The sequence below is a fragment of the Plasmodium vivax genome, chromosome 13 (genome assembly GCF_000002415.2).
Source record: "Plasmodium vivax chromosome 13, whole genome shotgun sequence".
In the NCBI taxonomy this organism is placed as follows: Eukaryota; Apicomplexa; class Aconoidasida; order Haemosporida; family Plasmodiidae; genus Plasmodium; species Plasmodium vivax.
In genome coordinates, this window is record NC_009918.1 from 1,160,284 (window position 1) to 1,181,911 (window position 21,628).

General features: G+C 50.7%; 7 protein-coding genes across 7 annotated transcripts; 5 read left to right on the forward strand and 2 right to left on the reverse strand.

Annotated features, from left to right (window-relative positions):
• Positions 1 to 273: 273 nt before the first annotated feature.
• On the forward strand, positions 274 to 921 carry PVX_085420 (40S ribosomal protein S25, putative; the record flags this gene model as incomplete). Its single annotated transcript, XM_001616698.1, has 3 exons — positions 274 to 355; positions 442 to 515; positions 679 to 921. The coding sequence occupies 3 exons, from the start codon at positions 274 to 276 to the stop codon at positions 919 to 921; spliced, it is 399 nt and encodes a 132-aa protein (XP_001616748.1).
• A 1,023-nt stretch (positions 922 to 1,944) lies between these two features.
• On the reverse strand, positions 1,945 to 4,587 carry PVX_085425 (hypothetical protein, conserved; the record flags this gene model as incomplete). Its single annotated transcript, XM_001616699.1, has 1 exon — positions 1,945 to 4,587. One exon carries the CDS (start codon positions 4,585 to 4,587, stop codon positions 1,945 to 1,947), a length of 2,643 nt encoding a protein of 880 aa, XP_001616749.1.
• A 2,190-nt stretch (positions 4,588 to 6,777) lies between these two features.
• Positions 6,778 to 7,945, forward strand: PVX_085430 (hypothetical protein, conserved; the record flags this gene model as incomplete). The annotated part of the gene is made up of 4 exons (XM_001616700.1): positions 6,778 to 6,929; positions 7,049 to 7,142; positions 7,398 to 7,629; positions 7,902 to 7,945. 4 exons carry the CDS (start codon positions 6,778 to 6,780, stop codon positions 7,943 to 7,945), a joined length of 522 nt encoding a protein of 173 aa, XP_001616750.1.
• Positions 7,946 to 9,302: 1,357 nt separating this feature from the next.
• Positions 9,303 to 10,980, forward strand: PVX_085435 (mannose-1-phosphate guanyltransferase, putative; the record flags this gene model as incomplete). The annotated part of the gene is made up of 2 exons (XM_001616701.1): positions 9,303 to 9,701; positions 10,021 to 10,980. The coding sequence occupies 2 exons, from the start codon at positions 9,303 to 9,305 to the stop codon at positions 10,978 to 10,980; spliced, it is 1,359 nt and encodes a 452-aa protein (XP_001616751.1).
• Positions 10,981 to 11,348: 368 nt separating this feature from the next.
• PVX_085440 (dynein-associated protein, putative) lies at positions 11,349 to 12,782 on the forward strand (the record flags this gene model as incomplete). Its single annotated transcript, XM_001616702.1, has 4 exons — positions 11,349 to 12,011; positions 12,156 to 12,247; positions 12,411 to 12,585; positions 12,693 to 12,782. The coding sequence occupies exons 1-4, from the start codon at positions 11,595 to 11,597 to the stop codon at positions 12,780 to 12,782; spliced, it is 774 nt and encodes a 257-aa protein (XP_001616752.1). The 5' UTR covers positions 11,349 to 11,594.
• Positions 12,783 to 13,487: 705 nt separating this feature from the next.
• On the reverse strand, positions 13,488 to 16,735 carry PVX_085445 (hypothetical protein, conserved; the record flags this gene model as incomplete). Its single annotated transcript, XM_001616703.1, has 2 exons — positions 13,488 to 16,500; positions 16,617 to 16,735. The coding sequence occupies 2 exons, from the start codon at positions 16,733 to 16,735 to the stop codon at positions 13,488 to 13,490; spliced, it is 3,132 nt and encodes a 1,043-aa protein (XP_001616753.1).
• Positions 16,736 to 19,652: 2,917 nt separating this feature from the next.
• Positions 19,653 to 21,026, forward strand: PVX_085450 (hypothetical protein, conserved; the record flags this gene model as incomplete). The annotated part of the gene is made up of 1 exon (XM_001616704.1): positions 19,653 to 21,026. The coding sequence occupies one exon, from the start codon at positions 19,653 to 19,655 to the stop codon at positions 21,024 to 21,026; it is 1,374 nt and encodes a 457-aa protein (XP_001616754.1).
• Positions 21,027 to 21,628: the final 602 nt, after the last annotated feature.

Consider the following 21,628-nt stretch of genomic DNA (forward strand, 5'->3'; position numbering starts at 1 on the left):
GCGCTGCACGACTAATTGAACGAAAGAGAAGAAAAAAAAAAAAAAAAAAAAGGAAAAAGGAAAAAAAGGAAAAAGGAAAAAGGAAAAAAAGGAAAAAAACCTTTTAACGATTAACAACAAAAATAAGAAACACCAACTTGGCAACCGCTTAGAGGAAACCTCATTTTCACGAGTGACATTTTTTGACCCACCCGTAAAAAAGTACTTCATCTTTTTAATCCCCCCTCCGCAAAAGTAAGCGTTCGCTCACCTCGCAGAATGGGATGAGATGCCATGAAATGCGCGTCAGCCTATGAGATGAAAGATACCTGCTGGGCGGGATACTTCGTTAAGCGGCCGTCACATGAATTCGCCCGTTACTTCGCGCTGCAATCCGTTGTATGACTGCTTGTACGCTCGCACGTAGCTTCAATACCCACACGTATCTCTCCCCCCTTGCAGTGCCCCCTAAGGAGAGAAAAACAAAGGAGCAAATCGCGGCTGCCGCAGCAGCATCGGGAAGAAGCAAGAAAAAGGTAACGCCTCCCCCTGAGCGGTTAGGCGGCGTGGTCGCTGGCGTGGTCGCTCGGCGTGGTCACTCAACGTGATCGCTCGACGCACGCGCTCACCGAGCCAAATGTCTCTCTCTCCTCCCCTGCTCACTCTACCCAACCCAATTACCTCCTCTCTCCTTTGCAGAAATGGGGAAAGGGAAAGAACAAGGAAAAACTGAACCACGCCGTGTTCATTGACAAAGCCCTGCAGTCCAAAATTTTAGAAAGCAAAAACATGAAGGTCATCACCCCCTCTACTATCTCCGAAAAATACAAAGTCAATTTGAGCGTCGCAAGGTCGGTCATAAAGTACTTGGCGGAGCAAAATTTAATTAAGGAGGTTTGCATTCAGAGCCACAGTCAGAAGCTGTACACGAAGGTCGCTTAGGTGGTGGTTACCTAAGCGGTGTTGCCACTGGGGGCCGCGCACCTGGGCAGTCGCCCTGCCGGTGGGCTGCCCCTTAAATGTGTGTGCATGCATATGTGCGTGGGTTTGCAATCACGCCGATACTTACGCAGAGTGAAGAGGTGTCCCTCACAACGACACAGTTTCTTTTTCTTTTTCTTTTTTTTCTCCCCCCCTGTGTAACTTCCCCATGACGTTATTTATCCTGCTACTCCTGTGACTGCCACCAAAGGGAAGGAAAACTCCCCCCAAAAGGGTAACCTCTCTCACGTGATAGATAAGCCATTGTAAATGCTTCGCGAGAGGTTACATTTACATGACAAATGCCCTCTGCCTGGAGGAATCGAAGCAGGGCCTCCTACTCTCCGCAGATAAAACGATTGGAAGGAACCCCCCTCCTGACTTGTTATTCTCCCTCTTGACTTCTCCCCCCCCACGTGGACGAAACAACATGATGATAAAGAAAAACTCAACAAAGGGTGACGCAATTTTGAACAAGTGATGAAAAGATTTCTTCTTTTTCTTTCACTTTGGTCAATTTTGCGAGCGCACGTGATCCAAGCAAGTTGGTCATAGTTACTCTGATTGCTTCGTCCGCGGGGAGGAGTAGACGGGGAAGAGGAGAGGATGTAGAAATGATGGCTAACTGCACATCGTCATTGCTACTTCACGCTTCCCCCTCTTTGGGGATTCAACAAAGGAGTCATCACAGCATTGCAAGCGCACCTTCTGTGCGTTTGCTCTGACCGACGTGACATTCCACGAACGGGTGGCTAATTCCAGTGATGCGATTTACGGGGGAGGAGCCCTGCGCGGCTGCCCCGTGCGGCTGCCATGTGCTAGGTGGGAGGCCGTTGCAGGAGGGCCCGCTCCTCATACGCGCGCAGGTGCGTGAGTTTAAAAAAAAGGCAAGCAGGTGGGGAAAAGTGGGCATAAGTTAGCAAAAGTGAACAATTAAACTGTCGGACGAACCGCCGAACGCGCCGCCGACCTCGCCGCTGCCAGCTACAGGTCGCCGAAGAAGAAGATGCCGATTTCCAGCCAGCTCTCCGTGGAGTAAATGACCTTTTCCCTCTCGTCGTAGAGGTCGTTGAGCTGCTCGTCGCGCTGGTCGGTGAGGGGCGCGAATTTGTTGCCCGCCCCGTGGGTGGCGGCGCCATTGCAGCTAGCCGCGTCATTGTTGGTAGTGCCTCCGTTGCTGCTAATCGCCCCCCTGCTGCGCGCGAGGAGCTCAATCTTCGCCGCTGCACACACGAGGGGCTTGATGACGATGTTGTGCTTCCGGCAAAAGCTGATGAGCAGCTCGTTGTGGCCAACCAGGATGGCGACGTCCGAGTGCAGCATGGCGTCCAGGTCGATGAGGCTGTCCCCGATGAAGGCGGACAGCTTGTGGTTCACTTGGCCCAGCAGCGAACACACCCTCGTTTTGATCACCGTCTTGTCGTAGAAGGAGCAAAGGGAAACCTTCTCAATCACCCCCTGGGGGGGGTCCTCTCCTCCACCGGTACTGCCATCCCTCCTGGGCTGATACTCCTCGTGCTTTATCTTCAATCGGTTGTATTCGAACGAGCCGGTGTACTTGCGCAGGCGCTTGTCATACGTGTGCGTCTTGGAGTAGTACACGCGGAAGTACTTCTTAAATGTCCGGTAGTAGTCCTCGGGGAGCGGCGCAGGTAAGGGAAGCGGCTCATGTGTTGGGGGCTGCTGCACCGATATGGGCTGATGCTCTTCCTCCCCGTCGCGGAGCCGCATCAAACTGTTCCGAATCGTGTAGAGGCATATTTGCTTCTTCAAGTTGAGCGTGATGACGTCAAAGTAGAAGGAGTCCCGGTTGCTCATCTTATGACTCAGCAGATGCAGGAAGGTCTCCAAGAAATAGTCGTTCAGCTCGAACCGCTCGTAGTGCTCACTGATTAGCCCATTCAACACATCCACGTCAACGTCCTTAAACACATCATAGTAGGAGAGTAGCATAGAGTAATTCACATGCACCCTATCCACTTGGTTCAAATAATAGTAATACGATTTAGAATACGCTTCTGCTTTGCTCTCTTGGTCCTTCTTTAGCTCCTCTAATATTTCTAACTCTTTGCGGACAAACCAGTGGCCCAGCTTGTGTATGTACTCGATCCTCTCCTGTATCGTCGGCTCCGGTTTGTCTTTCATTTTTTCTAATGAGAAACTGTCGAAAAAGGAAATGTCCTCTTCTGTGAGGGTGTCCTTTCCTCTCCGGACGCTCTGTTTGAAGTAGTGCTTCTCCAAAATTTTAAAAAACGCAGAATAGGAATCCTTCTTGATGATCGTTTTATCGAAATCGATGCCTATGTAGAAGAAATGATTGATGCAGGGCGACAGGGGGGGGTGCTCCTCCCTCGCTATGTGGTTCGTCTTCTGGTTAACTGTGCAGTCATTCGTATGGTCCTTCTTCTGTGAGTGGCCCCCGATTTGCTTCCCCCCCATGGCAGCGAAGAAGTCGCTCTGCAGGGAGGTTGCCTTTCTCAATGCGTTTAAATTGTGGAGGATGTCATCCGAATTGCTGCTACCCCCCCGCGACAGGAAGTAGAGCATCGTTTCGTTCAGCTCCATGAAGTCCCCCCCGGCGAACTGCTCGATGAGCGTTCGGTACAGGGAGAAGTGGTGCGCGGAGAGGCGGTGCGAGGAGAAGCGGTGCGAAGCGACGCGGTGTAGGTCGTCGCTCACGTGGTTAATCGTTTCTCCAACCTCGTCACCGCTCAACTCGCCGCTCAGCCTCCCCGCCTTGGCCCCGCCAACCGCCAGCGAACTGACGTAGAAAACGTTCGAAAAAACGTAAACAAAGGCATACACCCCGTAGAGCTCCTTCACATGCGCGTTGTGTCTGCTCTCCCCAAAGCGCTCATCCAAAAAGGGGAAGTACTTCGCTAAGCTGCTACACAGATCGTTCGTTTCCTCATCGGCTACCACCAGCTGCTCCTTCGCAATTTGTTTATCCCTCTCCTGTAAAGCGGCCAACTCTCTTTGCACCCCCAGAATGACATTTTTGCACCGGTTCAGCAGCTGCGCCAGGGTCTCATTTTGCGTCTCCACCGAGAGGACCTCCACCTTCTGCAAGCATCTAGCAAGGACACACCGACTGGCAGAAACAAAGTTAAAGAAAAGGTCTTTCTCCAAAGAGGTGTACGTAATCGATCTTACGAAATCGTTATGAACGCATTTGAGGAAGTTACGCTCACAGTACTTCCTCACCAAGTAGGCATGGAAAAAGGTCAAGAGATCCTCCCTCTGTATGATTTCTTTTTTCCATTCGGGTTCGCTTCCCCCTTGGAGGTGATTCGGGGTGTTCTTCAGCACCTTACTGTAGTGCTCCGCATGGTCGTAGCAGTTGAGGGCGTTTCGGTAGTAGCTCTGCTCAAACAGTGTCTTCCTCCTCACGCCGTTGAGTTTTTTCCGCACGTAGTGGAGGTAGCCGTCTGGGCAGTTTGCACCGCTAGAACAGTTTGCAACACTCCCACCGTTCGTATCGCTCCCCCCGTTCGCCGCGCCCTGCTCGTCCGCCTTGTTCGTGCCATCGCTCAGCTTCTTCAGCTCCAGAAGAATTCGCACCTCCCTCTCCAACTCCCTTTCTCGGCTGATGCGCAGCTTCTCCAGGAGCAGCTTCACGTCCTTCATTTTGGCTTCTTCTCTCGTGGGGTACTGCCGAAGCGCTTCAGGGGGCGGGGCGCCTGCCAGTTTGTCTCCGCGTATCAGCTGTGTATCAGCTGTATATCAGCTGTATATCTGCCGTATATCTGCCGTGTATCTGCCGCGTGTCTGCCGTGTATCTGCCGCGTATCTGCCACTTTCTTCCGCGTGTATGCCTACTCCTCCATCACTCGGCGCACTTCCCCACCACCTCTCTCCGCGCCGCTAACAACTCACGGAGACCTCTTCGCAGCTCTCCCCGCGCGCGGCGACTCCTGCTGACATGCGCGTCGGGCTGTGTATAAAAGTACAAGCGCAAAAACGCAGAGCGTGCGAAGCTACCTGCCGCGCGTGGCACTACGGACGAGCGGTCATTCCTTCATTCGAAAAAGGGAAGTAGCAAATCAGGGGAGGAACTCTCCCTGTAGTTTATAATTTCCAAGGTGACCTTTTCACCAGATGGGGGGGGGTTAAAACAACACACCCGTCTGCTCCAAACCAAATGTATTGTAAGTCACTACACAGCTGAGTCACTGCATCACCTCCCCCCCTGCTGCTTCCGCCAGGCACGAGACACAAAATCGACTGCTCGAGGTGTTCACATGCAAAAAAGTGCTTCGTACATTCACGTGGCGACCTCTTCGCCTTCTCAAAAGATGCAGGTGTGTGTGTGGCTACACGTGTGGTGACAGCTCTGCTATTTTGCCTTTTCCGGACGAAACAATCGGCCATAAAAAGGGGCGCCGCGGTTACGCCGTTGGGCAGTCACTCATCAGTGGAGTCACTCATCAGTGGAGTCACTCATCTGTGGAGTTACTCAACTTGCAGTTATGCTCTGCTCCGCACAGCCGCCCCCATCGGTGTCGACGGCGAACAAGTGCGCGGTGCAGGTGGGAAGTGCGGCGCGGGAGAGATGCACGCAGTTGTGCTCTCAGTCAAATCCCGCGGGGGCCAGTGGCAATCTCCCCACACGCATGGCGCGCCTTCCTCGTACATAACTGTGCGTGTATGCAGTTACGTCCGTTTATATGTGTTCATATCCGCGCGAGAGAGTTAACTCGAACATGAAGTTGTTTTTCCTGTTATTTTTTTTTTCCTTCCTTTTTTTCTTTTTTTTTTATCTTTTTTTTTTTTTTTTTTTCCCTCAGAGATGCAAACACACGCTGGTGTCACTTATCTGCATTCAATTCACTTTGTTCACTGCGCACGGCAAAAAAAAAAAAAAAAAAAATGTCAAATTTTTCTGTGTCCTCTTTTTTTTTTTTTTTTCATTTTCATGCAGGGCGATCCAGACAGGCGCCGTTCGGGGGAAACGGAGTCGCCCAGCGAAGCGTCGACATTCGCGTGGTGAAAGTTCCCCGGGGCGTCATCATCAGTGGCGTTGAATCGCCTACGCCAAAACACCAATGTTACTGCAGCGACGCGGCGGTGAACCCCGAATGGGCGGGGCGGCCGTTCCGTGCGACCCCCACGCGCAGCCGCGCCTCCTCGTGCGGCCTTGCCAGGAAAAATAAAATAAACGTACGAACAGGTGAGCGAATGGGTCAACTGGCAAGCAGCGATTGAGGAGCAGCGAGTGAAGCGTAGCGAGGAGTAGCGATTGACGAATGAGCGAAGCCCGCCCCCCCCGGAACGCACGCCCAAATCCGCATGTACACTTACCTATGCGCGCATACGCGTGTAGCACCGCCCCAGCTTTCGCAGTTACGGCAAGTTTTTTTTTTTTTTTTTTTTTCCCATAACTCGCCAGCCACCATTCGCACCTCCTTGAACTTCCGTTGGGGAGATAAACCTTCACGCAAATACAGTTGGCAGTTCGTTGCGCTTTTTTGCAAACACGTGGATGTGCGCGGGATACCTCCTTGCCACCCCCCCCCCCCCCTTCGTAGACATGGCCTGACGGGGAAAAAAAAGAAAGCGCAAAGTGGTGAAGCGGCAAAGTTGCCAAGCGGTAAAACTGCAAAACTTCCAACCGACCACTTCCTCGCAGCCACGAAAGAGGCTGAACCTAAGGGAAAGAAGGAGCAACGCGCACTAGGCCAACCATGGCTCGACTGCCCACCTAGTTGTGCACCCCCAATTTGAGCAGCAGCTTGGCCGACCGCGCCTGTACCCAGCTGCGCAAACACCCGTGAAACCCCCCCCCTCAACGTCGAACCCCACGTGAAAGAAATCAAAATGTCGAAAATGACGATCGTGTTTTACAACATAATAAATGATAAAGAAGACAAAAACTCCCACAACGTTTTTTACATCCCCAAACCGATAAACGCCATAACGTTACATGACATTCGGAATGGGTTTCCCTTGGTTGGCACTTACCACTTCAGGTGCATGCTCCCCTCCATGGGTGTCTCCGCATGCGAGAGAGAAATGCATATGTGTATCCTCTACCTCTCACGCGATTACATCGCCTGCCATCGCCCCTCCTCCACCGTCTCCCTTTCAGATTCAAAATCATCCACAACAACACCCCCGCGTGGGTTGACATCAGCGAAGAGTCCTCGCCAATCCCCAGCTTGAATTCGTGTATCTACGCGAAGGTGAGTGTTCCTTCCCGCTTCGCAACAGCGTTGAGTAGGGTGGAATGTGCGGTTGACGCTTTCGTTAAAATGTGGACGTAGGATGGTCGTCCACACGGTTGGTTGGGCAAAACATCGTTGGGAAAGTATTTTTTTTTTTTTTTTTCTCCCCCACAAGTGTAACTACACTTCGCAACTTTGCAACTTTGCAACTTCGCAATTTTGCACGCTTTACTCCCTCTCCCCCTTCACACAACTGCTTGACCGCCGGCACAGGTTTTGCGACTCAGTTGGATGGACCACAGGCGGGCAAAGGAAGCTCCTGGCGGGAAACTTCTCGAGGAAGGTGTGCCAAAATTGTATAAAAATGAGAAAACTATTTTCGATATAAAGGAAAATAAACCAGATGACCATGTGCAGATGAGTAAGACCAAGGGAAACATCGACATGCTGCTATTTGAAACGACTCCCAACAAGGCTATGCACGTGGACGCCGGCAAGCGGAAAGGTAAGGGGGGCCAGCGCGGCGTCACTCCTGGGAGGTGTGTGCAAGTGGGCGTGCCAGTGTGCTTGCCATTGTGCTTGCCATTGTGCTTGCCATTGTGCTTGCCATTGTGCTTGCCATTGTGCTTGCCATTGTGCTTACCAGTGTGCCTACCTGTGTGCGTGCCACTACGCGTTCAAACGGGCGTACATTCTTAGTGGTTAAGCTGGGCCTGCACGAGCACAGGCAGAAGCACTTAAGGGTTTTCCCCCTCCTCCGTTTCCCCATCCCCGCAGATGACACCAAGGACCAAAATTACTTCGACTTGATGTTTAACTAGGCCGTTTGCGGCGAGGCCTTTCCGTCCCGCCTGACTCGACTGTGTGCACATGTAGCCGTCCAACAACACGTTGGTTGTTTTTACCCCCCATTGAAAGGGTTACTGACTGGGATGTCAGCCCTTTTTTTTTTCCCCACGTGTACGCAACTGAGCATGTAAAGAAGTGAAGAAGTCGCCCCGCTGTGCAATCACATACTAATTAATCACTCAACTTGAGGATTTTTTTTTTTTTTTTTTTTTTTTTTTTTTTTTTTTTTTTTTTTTTGCGCAAATGTGCATGACCTGTTCATACGAATGTGTGCTTGCGCGTTCGAGCTAAAACATCCTTCGTTGCAACGTACATAACAATTTGCGTGCGGGGGAAAAAGCAAAGAAAGGATAAGCCAGCAAGCGAACAGTTGGGCGTGTAACTGTGCCACGTAAGATAAGCATACGAATGGAGGATGAACAAAACGGCAGCGATTAACAATCGTATTTTCTACGAAAGCGGAGGTATGCATGTGCGTCGAGCGAAACTGAGTGGCGATCGTGCCAGCTGCGGCGATCGTGGCAGTGTTCCAAGTTGGCAAAGTTCCGCGCCGACGGAAGGCTGCTCGCTTGACAGTTGCCACTAAGCTCCCCATCGGAGCTCTCACCTTTACACAGGAGCAGTTTTTTTCGCCTTATGAAAGTGTAGCAACTTTTTTTTTTTTTGCGTTTTAAGCAGTGTAGTAACTTTTTTTTTTTCGCGTTTTTCCTCATTTACGCACGTCCCCCCTATTGTACTCAACCCAGTCCGGACATGCAGTCCGGTTCAGTACTCAACGCAAAGTGCCCCCATGCGTGCCTTAAATTAACCTGTTATGATTATATGTAACTTTCAGAGTGGGCATCCGCTTTCCCGCATTTGCTTTATCACATTTGCCTTACCGCGTTTGCTTTATCACGTTTGCCTTACCGCGTTTGCTTTATCACATTTACCTTATCACGTTTGCCTTACCGCGTTTGCTTTATCACATTTACCTCATCACGTTTGCCTTCTCACGTTTGCTCATTGCCACCACCCTCTGCGCAGCCACAGTTCGACCATGCGCACATTTAGGAAAAACCCAATTTGCGCTTTCATTGCACGTTTTAATTCGCCTGATCAGTGTATGTGCACCTCAAACAGCTGTGGTTGTTCGTAGGTATGCCTCTTTTGTTTCTCCGCCGAAATTAAGTGATTTCCTACCACTCCAGAGGGTCCTTCCCCCCCTTTAATTCCCCCCACCAAGTGCCGTTTGTTTAAACATATTTTTTCACTTGTGTGTAACGTGTACCGCGGGTCACTTGCTGCTCATCGTGGCAGACACTTTTCTTTCTTTACCGCGGAGCGAACATGAATGCGCTCATCCTAGTCGGGGGGTACGGCACGAGGTTAAGACCGCTCACCCTGACGACCCCCAAGCCGTTAATCAGCTTCTGCAACAGGCCAATTCTGGAACACCAAATCTTTAACTTGGCACGATGTGGAATTAAAGAAATCATTTTGGCCATAGCTTATAAACCCACACACATAATGAGCTTTGTGGATGACTTGGAAAAAAAATACAACGTTAAAATTATTTTCTCCATTGAGGAGGAGCCCTTGGGCACGGGGGGGCCAATAAAATTGGCGGAGAAGTATTTGAGCAAGTACGACGATTTTTTTGTGTTCAACTCGGACATTATATGCTCCTTCCCCCTGCTGGAGATGATGAGCTTTCACAAGCAGAGCAGTGCGCCGCTAACCATTTTGGTAAACCAGGAGGGCGCGGTGTGGATCGGCGTGGAGCGGCGAGGAGCGGCGCGTGTGTTCGCCGTATGTTAGTTGTCTGCCAGTTGTCTAGCAGTTGCCTAGCAGTTATCGAGCAGCTACCTACCAGTTGCCTGCGCACACATTTGTTGCAAACTTGTGTGTCTATTTCCTGACCCACACGGCGTGTGCATCGCACATGTTTGCCATTTCGCCTGACCGTTCAGGCAAAAACAGCTTTTTTTTCCTTTTTTTTTTTCTTTTTTTTATTTATTTATTCATTTATTTTATTTTTTTTTTTTTTTTACCCCCTCTTGTGCAGGTGAAAGAAGTGGAAGACCCCCGCGCCTTCGGAGTGGTCATAACGGAAGGCAATCGAATTACGAAATTTGAGGAGAAGCCGCAAGTCCCCAAGTCGAGCCTAATAAATGCAGGAATTTACATACTGAACAGAGAAATTTTAAGTCGCATTCCGGTGAGGAACACGTCGCTCGAGAAGGAAATATTTCCCCAGCTAGCCAATGAGAACATGCTGTACTTTTACAAATTAAATAAATTTTGGGCCGACATTGGCAAGCCGCTGGACTTTTTAAAGGGACAGGCGTTGTACTTGGAGGACTTGGAGGAGAGCAGGGAAAGGGGCAGAGAAGGTGACGTAGCGGGGGAAGCAACTACAGCAGAGGTGACCGCGACAAAGCCCATCAGTGAGGAGCCCACCGAAGCGACGCTCACCACAGAGGGGTCCATCGAAGAGGCACCCATCATGGAGGAGTCCATCCTGCGAGACCACTTCCTCATATGCTACGGCATAACGGACAAGGAGAATAGTGCAAATAATGGCATCAAGAAAAACCTGTTTATAACATTTGAAGACATGAACGAGTTGGATGAATTCGCCCATAGGAAGAGCCACCTCTTCGATGAAATCCTTGCGCACACAAAGGTCGAGGGAAATGTGTTGATTTCTTCCAAAACGATCATAGAAAAAAATTGCGTCTTGGGAGATAACGTCGTTCTGGGGGAAAACGTCACCATTGGGGAGGGGTGCCGCATCAAGAACTCCTGCGTCATGAGCAACTCCACCGTCAGTTCGTACTCCTACATTGAGAACTCGATCATTGGGTCCAAGTCGAGGGTCGGGAGCTGGTCGCGCATCGAGGGGCTGTGCGTGCTGGGCGAGAACGTCGTGCTGAAGCCCGAAATTTTCGTCAACAATGCCTTCATCCTGCCCTTCAAGGAGGTCAGCAGCTCCATATACGAGAAGGGCGCGATCATCATGTGAGGGCGGCAGGAGCGGCAGCGGAAGCGGCGGCAGCAGGAATGCCAGCGAAGCGACGCATCTTCGCACTAGGGCAGCACCGTTTGCGGGTCCACCACTTTTTTTCCATGTGTAAAAATAGTGTGATAAAATTTTTTGTTTAGTTTGGTTTGGTATAGCTCAGTTTAGCTTAGCTTAGCTTAGCTTAGTTTAACTTAGTTTAGTTTAGCTTAGTTTTTTTTTTTTTTTTTTTTTTTGTGTGTCCCCCCCATGTGCGCGCGCACTTCACCATTCGTGTGCGCACGTGTATGTCTTTTTCTTTTTTTTGCAACGTGGACATGGAAGGGCTTCATGCCTGCGCAAACCGCCCATCAAGTGTAAAACGTGTAAAACGTGTAAAACGTGTGAAGCGTGTAAAACGTGTGAAGCGTGTGAAGCGTGTGAAGCGTGTGAAGCGTGTGAAGCGTGTGAAGCAGGTAAAGCATGTACAACGTGGTTGGGCGGCGCGAGTGGAGCGACCAGCTCGAGTGACCCCCTGAACTGAGCCAGTGATCGTAGCAGAGCAGCCGCTTAAGGGCGAACCGCTTCTTTTTGTTCCCCTCCCCCGCGTGAACTGGCCCCCACAGTGGGCCCCCAAAATGAAGGACTACCTAGAGGGGCACAACAAATACCTGAAATACGACAACTGCATCCTCGTGGAGCACGAGGAGGAAGAAAGCAAAATCGCGAAAGAAGAAAACTGCGTGAAGGACAAAAACATAGTCCGCGTCATACAAGAAATAAGAAAAAATATACGCTCAAATGTCTTGTATAAAAATGATGGGAAAAATGCCCTCTTCAATGAGCCCCTTTATAACATGTTCCCACTCAAATGTGTCAGGGATAAAAAAGTGGACCAAATTTCCTACGTGTGCAGAGTGACATCCGAGGAGGACGCCACTGCTTGTCTTAAGAAAATACAAGACATTGTATCGAAGATGTATGCGCAGAATATGCTCATCGAGAAGGACTTCCTGGAGGACCTGCTGTCCGTTTTTATGGAGCTGTGCAGGCAGGTCGGGCCATCTCTCTGCCTCCCCCGAGGGGGGGGAGGAAGTGGGAGAGGCGCGGCGAATGGGAACAGGCGCGCGGCGAACGGGAACAGACGCGCATCGTGACCACCGCTCATCTTCACCACTGCTCACCTCCCCCGCTTGCAGGTCTCCGTCACGTGCTTCCAGCGGGGGTCCCTCCTCAGGCAGCTGTTCAACTACAACAGCATGCTCCTCTTCCACTACCACAAACTGGTCAGGTGAGTTCCCCCCACGTGCAAGTTGTGCCTGCGGTATGTCACTTTGCGGCGTTCTCCAGGAAGCTTTCCAGTTTGTTCTCCAAAAAGATTTCCAATATGCTCTCCACATGCTCACCATGCCATTCCCGTTTTGTCCCACCTGGACTGCCGCTCCCCCCCCCAGGTCCTCCCTGACCTTCAACTTGAAGAAGGAAATAAAACGGAGCCACACGATGAGCGAGCTGCGCCAAGAAATGGAGCGCAAAAAGGAGGCCATCAATTCTCTGCGGAGCGAAATTCTGGACACGGACCGGCTCATCGAGGAGGAGAGGGCAAACGCGGAGCGGGAGATGTCCGAGGTGGGCGGTTTAGAAGCACTCACGCAGCATACTCACTCACGCAGCATACTCACTCACGCGCACACTCACTCGCCCCGCATACCCCCCCTCCTTCACACCTCTCTCAGGTGAACATAATTTACCAGAACAAAATAGACAAGCTGAAGAAGAACAACCAGAGGAAGCGCGACGAGTTCACGCGGCTGCTGCAGCTCTGAGGGGGGGGAAAAGCAAAGCGGTTGCCCAGCGGGGAAGAGGCTCCTCTAATCTTACGTGTGTACCGATTTACGTTACATCTCCGTCTTCATTTCGTTTTTTTTTTTTTTTTTTCTTTTTCCCAAAAAGTCTAAGTGTACACAATTTGAAAATAAAAAAAAACTAAGAAAAAATAAATCATTCAAAATTGGGATGTACATTAAAAAAAAAAAAAAAAAAAAAAAAAAAAAAAACGAAATGAAACGAAAGGAGGACCAATTAACGGGAAGTGAACGAATTAAACCAACGTTGGGGTTAATAAACTGGGTAAAGATACAAAGCAGGAAAGCTTAAAAAAGAGCGAAAAAAAAAGCGAAAAAAGGCGAAAAATTTTAAAGCCGCTAAAGTTAAAAAAAAGGAAAATCTAAAAGGAAGACTTCTCTCCCATTTGAGAGAAGAAAAAATAAAATTAAAAAAAAATAATAAAATAAAAATAAAAATGCCACAACTGAGAATCACCTTTCTATGGAGTGAGCATAATCATACATGAGGAATCATCAGATAAAAAAAAAAAAGGAAATAAAACGGTCCGGAGGGGGACCCCCCCCCCTGTGGTGGTTGCTACAACATTTCAAACTGACTGTCCGAGCAGCCTACACATATATACACATATATACATATATATACACATATGGGCCCATCTGCACATACGTACGCGTGGGGCCTGCTTACAGGAGGAACTCCAGGGAGAGGATCGCCAAGACGGTTAGGAGGACTCTGCTCAGGCCTTGGAAGAAGGACCCGCCATCATCACCCTTCTTCTCTGTCTCCAGGCCCGATGCCCCTCCTTCAGAGTCTCCTTTCACCACTGCCTCTCCGGTGGGTTGCTCCGCCGCTTCCTCTCCCGCTTCCGCTTCGCCTCTGATTTCGGTGGCCGCGTCCTCCGCGCCGTCGCTCTCTGCCCCGTCGCTGTCTTCGCCCTTCACTGGGACATCGTTCTGGTCGGCCACTCCTCCAGCGGCTTCATCCGCGGCGGTCGCATCTGTAGAGCCCCCATCGGCCGCTTCCTCCTCATCTGTAGAGCCCTCATCTGCTTCTTCATCCTTTGATGCATCTTCCCCCTCTGCTTCTTCCTCCTTTGGTGCATCCTCCCCATCTGTTGCTTCCTCCTTTGGTGCATCCTCCCCATCTGCTTCTTCCTCTGGTGCATCCTCCCCCTCTGCTTCTTCCTCTGGTGCATCCTCCCCATCTGCTGCTTCCTCCTTCGGTGCAGCCTCCCCCTCTGCTGCTTCCTCCTCGACGCTTTCGCCATCCTCACCTTCTTTGTTACTTCCCGCATTTACCCCGTCGGCATCTTCACTTTCTCCCGCCTTTCCTTCAACAGGTTCTGCATTTCCCCCGCTGTCATCGTCCTGAGCGTTCTCTCCATCCTCTTTGGCGCTCTCGTATCCTTCGTCGGGGGGATTCATTTCGTCGTCGTCGCGCTTTTCACTGGAGGCACCGCCCTCCTCACTGGTCGCCACATCCTTCTGACTCGCCGCTTCGCCCTCCTCACTGGTCTCACCACCCTTCTGACTCGCCGCCACACCCTTCTCGCTCGCCGCCACACCCTTCTCGCTCGCCGCCACACCCTTCTCGCTCGCCGCCACACCCTTCTCGCTCGCCGCCACACCCTTCTCTCTCGCCGCCACACCCTTCTCGCTCGCCGCCACACCCTTCTGACTCGCCGCTTCCCCCCTGTAGACGTCGAAGAAGGAGGCCTGGTTGCCAAACACCTCGTCGGCGCTCTCGCTGGCGCTGGTGAGCATGGCGACCTTCTTCAGGAGCTTGTCGCTCTCGCTGAACAGCCGCTGGAGGTTATACTCCTTGGCCTTCTCATTCAGCGCGTTGTACTTATCTGTCCTTTCGTCTATTTCGAGCTCCTTGTCCAGCGCCTGTTGGTAGCCGAGGTGCAGCAGCGCTTTGAGTTTCTGCAGGATTCGCCTGCTCTTCTCCCAGCGAGGGGGGTTAACTGCTATGGAAGCTTCGCCGACCGCTCCGCCAATCGCTCCTCCAACCGCTTCGCTAACCGCTCCGCTAGCCGCTCCGCTAGCCGCTCCTCCTGCCGCTCCCCCTGCCGCTCCGCCAACCTCTCCGCCAACCTCTCCGCTAACCTTCTGGAGGTACCGGACGATGGGGGCAACCGGGTCGGTGCTTTTCTTCTCCCTGAGGTTTTCGAAGTTCCTCTTGAGCACGCTGCTAAGCGCATTAAGGTTCAGTGGCCTCTTATAGCAGTAGGACTTGATGCAGCTAGCCAAATTGTTAAAGATCCCATTCTTCGCATAATACATCTTTTTTAGGGTCTCCATAAGACCGTTTCTCATGTCTGTGATTCGCTTCTTCCTGTTGTATTCATCAAGAGCGTCCATCTCCAGTAGGTCTTTGTATTCCTTTTTTTTGGAAGAGCCTCTCTCCTCACTGGCATTAGATTTGCTAAAGGTAAGTGGCTTGATGGCTGGCTTATACTTGAAGAAGATGTCGGCTGTAATTATCCCATTGCCATGAGCAAAGTCGTCGTAAGTCAACACAGGGTCTACACCCTCATCGTAAATGTCCTTCACTTTTTTATTCTTTGCTTTGTTGTAAATGGAGAGGTACTTCTTCCTCAGCCTGTTTATGGTTTTCTCGATTCTGTTCATCTTGCCCATTTGCTCCTCCAGCAAAATGGCTAGCTGATCCTGCAGAGCTGTCACATCTAGGTCTTCCATTTTGTTAATTTCTAAAGTGTCTATCAGGTAAAGGTAATACAAATCTTGGTCGGGGCTTCTCCTCATTTCGTTGTACCTATCTTCGATTAGGTCCTTCAGATCGGACGGCTCATATTTTTGGAGGACCATTTTGGAGAGTTCCTCCCCTAGCTTTTTAAAAATGGCATTCTTCTTCACTTCCTGTTCGTTCATTTGGGATAAAAGGATCGACTTCGCTTTTCTAATTTTGTTTTCGAAACTTTCCTTGCTGTTCATTATGAGGTCTACCGCCTCGTTTGTTTCGCTCAGCTCGTCTTCTTCGCCAAGCGACTCGGGGTCATCATTTCCCTCGCCGACTATCGCACTTTTGTTCTGATCTGCGCTAACGTCGTAGCTCCCCTCCTCCGTTTCGTCAACGTCATCATCCCGCTTCTGCTTGTGGCCACTCTCCTCGGGCTGCTCCTCCCCCTCCTTCGTACACACAACGTTGAGAGATACATATGAGTTGTTAATATAGCACTGGTCCCTCTCATTCAGAGCATCCTTCTGCAACACGTAGGGGTTGATTACACATTCTTTGCTGTGGTCACATTGCCTTTTCAAAATTTCTGTGATATCCTTTAGGTTAATTTTACAAAAGGGGGAGTGCAAAATAGCGCTTTTCACACTTAACCTTCCATCCCTACAGGTGATTGGTTCTTCATTTTTATTTTTTATAAAAAAAAAATACTGAATGTAGGTCTCGTCTAGCAGGAATGAGTTGCTCAGGAGACACGTCGTAGACGTTTTGATTTCGTTTCTCTCAGATTCGACGCACTCCTCAATTTCAATTTCGTTTTTGTTCCGCAGGGACTGCCCTCTGCTCTTCACCACGTAGTCGAAGTAGTACTTGCACTTGGCGTTCCCCATGCACTTGGCCTCCACTTGGTCTATGCAGCTCCGGTGGATGATTCGGTTCTTCGCATTCACGCACTTCACTTCGCAGTGCAGGATGTAGAGGCTTCCCTGCGAGCACCTGCGGGGGGGTTAGCGGTGGTTATGGGGGGAAGCGGCAGTTATGGGGGTTGCGGAGGGGCCCACCTTGAGGGAGCCCCTCCCCGCTCCAGCCGCTAACCACCCGCTCGGACTTACTTCAGAGAGTTTTCCTCCCCGAACTTCATGACGTCGTTGTGCACGTAGCATCTCGCTCGAGACGTCAGGCAGAGCAGCACGAGGGCGAGGGGGAGGCGGCACAGGGGCGGCAGTTTCATTTTAAATAGGGCGAATGGGAGGCGAATGGGAGGCGAATGGGAGGCGAATGGGAGGCGAATGGGAGGCGAATGGGAGGCGAATGGGAGGCGAATGGGAGGCGAATGGGAGGCGAATGGGAGGCGAATGGGAGGTAAATGGGAACCAAATAAGAATCAAATAGGAACCAAATAGGAAGCAAATATAAACAAAATAGGAGGCTGCGCGGCGGCTACGTGGGCCAAACGGAGCAACGCACACCTGGAAAGTTGCTCAGCCGTGGTGCCCCCCCCCCCCTGCTCGAACCCAAACGTACGCAGGCACACAGGGGTCTGGTCTGTGCACATGCGAGCACTAATAAACGGAGGGGGACAAAAATTGAATTAGGTTGAGCGGGGTAGTCGCGCTCAGAGGGGGGAAGAATGGTGGTAAAGGGAGGAGAGAGAGAAAAGGAAAGGATAGAATAGGATAAGATAGGATAGGATAGGATAGAATAGGAAATGAAACAGAAAGGAAAGGAAAAGGAACGCTCAAACGAACGCGCAAACGAACACTAACACGAAAAATAAATCGCAGGGGGGGGAAAAACAAACGAAGCGCGGCGCTGGCCAAAAAAACGGCACATGGGGTGTGCAAATTATTTTTAGGCGCCGCCGCACAGGTGTTCACCCACGTGCGCGTCGTACCAACGGCACAAGCCAAATCGGTTGCCTACTTCAGATCGACTCAAAAAAAAAAAAAAAAAAAAAAAAAAAGTAACATCAGAGTGTGCGGCTTGGGCGTGCAGGGCTAAAGAAACAGTAAGAAGGGGGAGGGAAAAAAAAAAAAAACTTTCTAGTGATCAGTGGCACAAACACATGTACGTGCACATACCTACATGTGTATGTGTAAATACCCGCACGCCGCCGGCTTATATAGATTGCTCTCCTTGCGCGAGCCGGTCGAGGGGGACTTACACGAATCGCGGGTTGCTACTCCTACGAAGCGTAAAGTGGTAATCCCGCCTGGCGGATGGGCGGCGTACACATAAACACGCTGTTCGTGCTTACGTGTGCGTTCCTCTCACCCGCGCAGCTGCAGGATGGGCTTCATCACATCCCTCTCGAACTCATCAACTTCAAAGCGTAGAGTGGCTCACAGTATATAGTAGGGTCACTATTACGCGCGTTAGCATTGATGCGGTTGGATAGCTGCCGAGGAAAGAAAAAAAAAAAAAAAAAAAAAAACACAACCTATTTTTTGCCTCTTCCTCGTCACTCCTTTGTTTCGTCACCGTTTATTGCGCGACTGCTCCTTTTGCGCCGCTGTTCACTTCGCTTCTTTGAATTCGGCCTGATGTATATGGTATGGCCCTCCCTAAACGCATGCAGGTGTTCGCACGGCGCAATTAAAAAAAAAATAAAATAAAAAATAAGTATATAAATACGGGGAAAAAGAGGCAGGCGCGGGAGTGGCCCAAAGAGGTAAAAAGGAAAAGAAGCTAAGAAGCTAAGAAGCAAAGAGGCAAAGAAGAAAAGAGGCAATCGAACGAATGCTGCGAATCAATGCGGACGAGGCGAAAAAAAAACAGCTCGCCGCGCCAACAGATCTCCCTGCGCGCAACTTCCTACGAGCAGAACGCGAATGGCCGCTTTCGCCAAATGGGAAAAATAATTCCCCCGTTGTTTGCTTTTCCCCCGACTGACCACGCTGTCATAGGTGCGCTCCACTGCTCCCACAAAGCGGGGCGATGAACCGAAAGAGGGAAAAAAAAAACGCGCGATCCGGCTCGCCACGTGCACTTGGTCTTGGTGCGTCCACGGTCGCGTTGTTCCTCTTCCTGTACCGCTTCATGTTCCCGTTCTTTCCCTCCTTCCTTCCTTCATTCCTTCTTTTTTTTTTTTTTTTTTTTTTAATTTTCCACCGCCGCCACACTAGCACAACCCCGGGGATGGGAAGCTCGAATGGGCCGCGTGCACCATGTGAATTTTACCCTCATCGTTCTCGTGGCGTGTGTGTTGGAGGACACAAGGGAAGGTTATTTCTCCCCCCCTCTCTGTTTATGCTGCCATACCGATGCGCCGATCAGTGGAAGCACAGCCGAGCAAGCACGTCCAAAAGGAGGGGAGTTATAAACACTCACAGGTGTGTGGCCATCCAAAGGGGATAACCTCCTCCGCGAGGCACTACCCATTTGTTACGATCTTAACAGAAGTGGTGTGTACACATGAAAAGGCCAGTTCGATTGGGGGCATCACCCCTTGTGGCTGCTCTCCCCCTCGAAAAAAAATGTTACCGCCCTGTTTGTTCCTCACCAAAAAAAATTACATAACAGGTTATGTCCATCCACAAGGTTAAGTAAAAGGAAATCTCCCTAACGCACTTCACCACTCCGTGCCTGCTTCATCACTGCTGCCCCCCTGCATGCATACCTCGACGGGGGGAGGGTGCCGCTAGCGGGTTAACCACCCAACAGGAGTTTCATTCGATTCACCGCAAAGGAATTTTCTCTCCAAAAGGGGGACACCTCTTTCTGTAAGCCTCGCGTAAAGGCATAGGTGTGTTCTGCTTTCCCGCAGGTGAGGCAACTTTCATTTCGACGCAACGCAGAAGGGAAGTGAAAATTGCGAAAAAAAGGAAAAAGGGGGATCTCCCTAATGCTTTGCGAAAGGGTCTAAGTCGCCCCCTCTAGCTTGGCTCATTGTGTGTAGAAAAAAAAAAAAAAAAAAAAAAATCGCAAGAACATGAAGCGAGGCCAACTTTGAGGAGAAAAAAAAACATACATATATATATATATATATACGTATATATTTTTATGTATATTTTTTTTTCTTTCTTTTTTACGATTGCAAAACGAGTGACCAGTTAGCCGCGCCGCGCGTACGGTTGACTCCAGCAGGGGAGGCGAGACGCACACCGATTTAAGCGCCCCACCCCCTTAAGAAGCCAAAGCAGAACGCGATGCAGATCAGCCCCGGGAGAGGAAACAACTCAGGAGCGAACCACGGGACGGATGGATTGAAAGCGTCACAAGGGGGAGACCCACGAAAGGGAAGGGAGCAATACAACTACGAGTTTGCGGAAAGCTTCTTCAGCTCGAACGATCAGCTTAACACCTGCGCACTGGACATCGGAGGGACGCTAATTAAAGTTGCCTACCTGAGTGACCACTACGTAAGTGGTGGAGGCCAACAAAAGGGGAAGACCCAATTCTTGAGCATCAAAATTAGAGGGAGCCAAAATCTGTATGTTCACTTCTTCAACGTAAATGAGCTTAACCACACGTTGGCCTTTTTAATTAAAAATGGATTGATGAGACAAAAAATATTTCTGACCGGTGGGGGGGCTCACAAGTTCTTCTTCTACATAATTGATCGGATCGTCAAACAGGAGGTGATTATCCGGAGGGGCGTTTCAGAGGAGTGCCCCCTATGGGTTTCCAAGTGTCACCACTGCGAGACGACACGCACTCTATCTGTGGAGCTGCACCCACGGGGGAGTAGCCTCCCTGGTGGTCATACCCACGAGGGGGTCCCCTTCACCAAAGCTGTGTTGGACTCCTTCCCTGCCTGCGAAACGGTTCGCATATATTTGGTGCGGGAGAAGGTGAAGCAAGAGGGAGAAGGCTCCCTCCCCAGTAAGGCCCCCTACCAACGGGTGGATAAATCAACCGATGGGGGAGACAACTCCCCGGAAAAGGAACTCCAAGGTGAGCTCATTCTACAATGCAGTCGGAAGGACGAAATGCACTGCGTGATGAATGGGCTCTACAAACTTCTTAGCGTAAAAAAAAGTGTTGTGAGGTACGATCTATTAATAAAGAAGGAGGTACCTGTTCAGGTGAAACTTCCCTATGAGCCATTTATCATTGCCAACATAGGGTCAGGCATTTCCATTCTACTGTCTAATGGGCATAACAAATATAGGAGGATCGGGGGGACGGCCATCGGGGGGGGGACGCTCTTGGGGTTGGCTCAGATGATTTTGCAGAAGGTATCCTTTGAAGAGCTTATCAGGTTGGCCGCCCCCCCTGGTAGGCACTCCTCCCCTGGTGGGCACTCCTCCCCATTGGACCTAACCCTGAGGCATGTGAGGCCAGACGCAGCTTGCACTGGCGCCCCCCCACATGCAGAGCACGCCCTGGCAGCGAGCTTCGGACACTTGAGCAACATTTTAAAAATGAAAAGTGTGGAAGACGAGAAATCAATTGGGCAGGCTGTAGCCAGGAGCCTCATCACCATGGTGTCCTTCAATATAGGTTACTTGCTTCACCTCCTTGCACGGATCCACGGCGTGCGCAGGTGGGACGTTTCCCCTTTTTTTTGGCTATCCTAAAGGGGGGGGGGGGGGCCCTAACTGCCATGCGTTTTGGTCCATAAGTCTGCCCCTCATCTGACCCACTCCCTCCCTCAGCTTCCATTAATTGTGCATTGCTAATCATTTTGTTTGCCGCTTCCCCCCCGCAGGCTATTCTTCTCGGGGAAATACATAAGCAATCACGAGTGCATCATGGAGTCACTTACCCTGGGGGTGTACTACCACTATATGTATATCCACCCCAACGAGGGAGAAGCAAATGGCAGGGTTGGTGGGAAGCATGCCTCCTACTGGGGGGGTCGAACGGGTGTGAAACCCTCCCATCAGTGTCCTTTCCGCAGATGGGTAAGCTAAAAAAAAAAAAAAGGCGTAGCGGGGAGGGTCAGCTATTCGATGGCGTCCGTTTAATACACCTTTTTTTTGAAGGGACTCCACCGGGGGGTAATTCTCCCCTGCTGGGTATTTTCCCACTGGGGTTCTACGTGCGGTCCCCTCGCACACACGCCGCGCGGTGCGCAGCAGCGTTTTTTTGTACCTCCGCTTCGCATTTTGCACTTTCTCTCCTTCTCACGAGCTCACCTCCTCACTTCTCCCCTTTGAAGGAGCGCAACTGCGGAGAA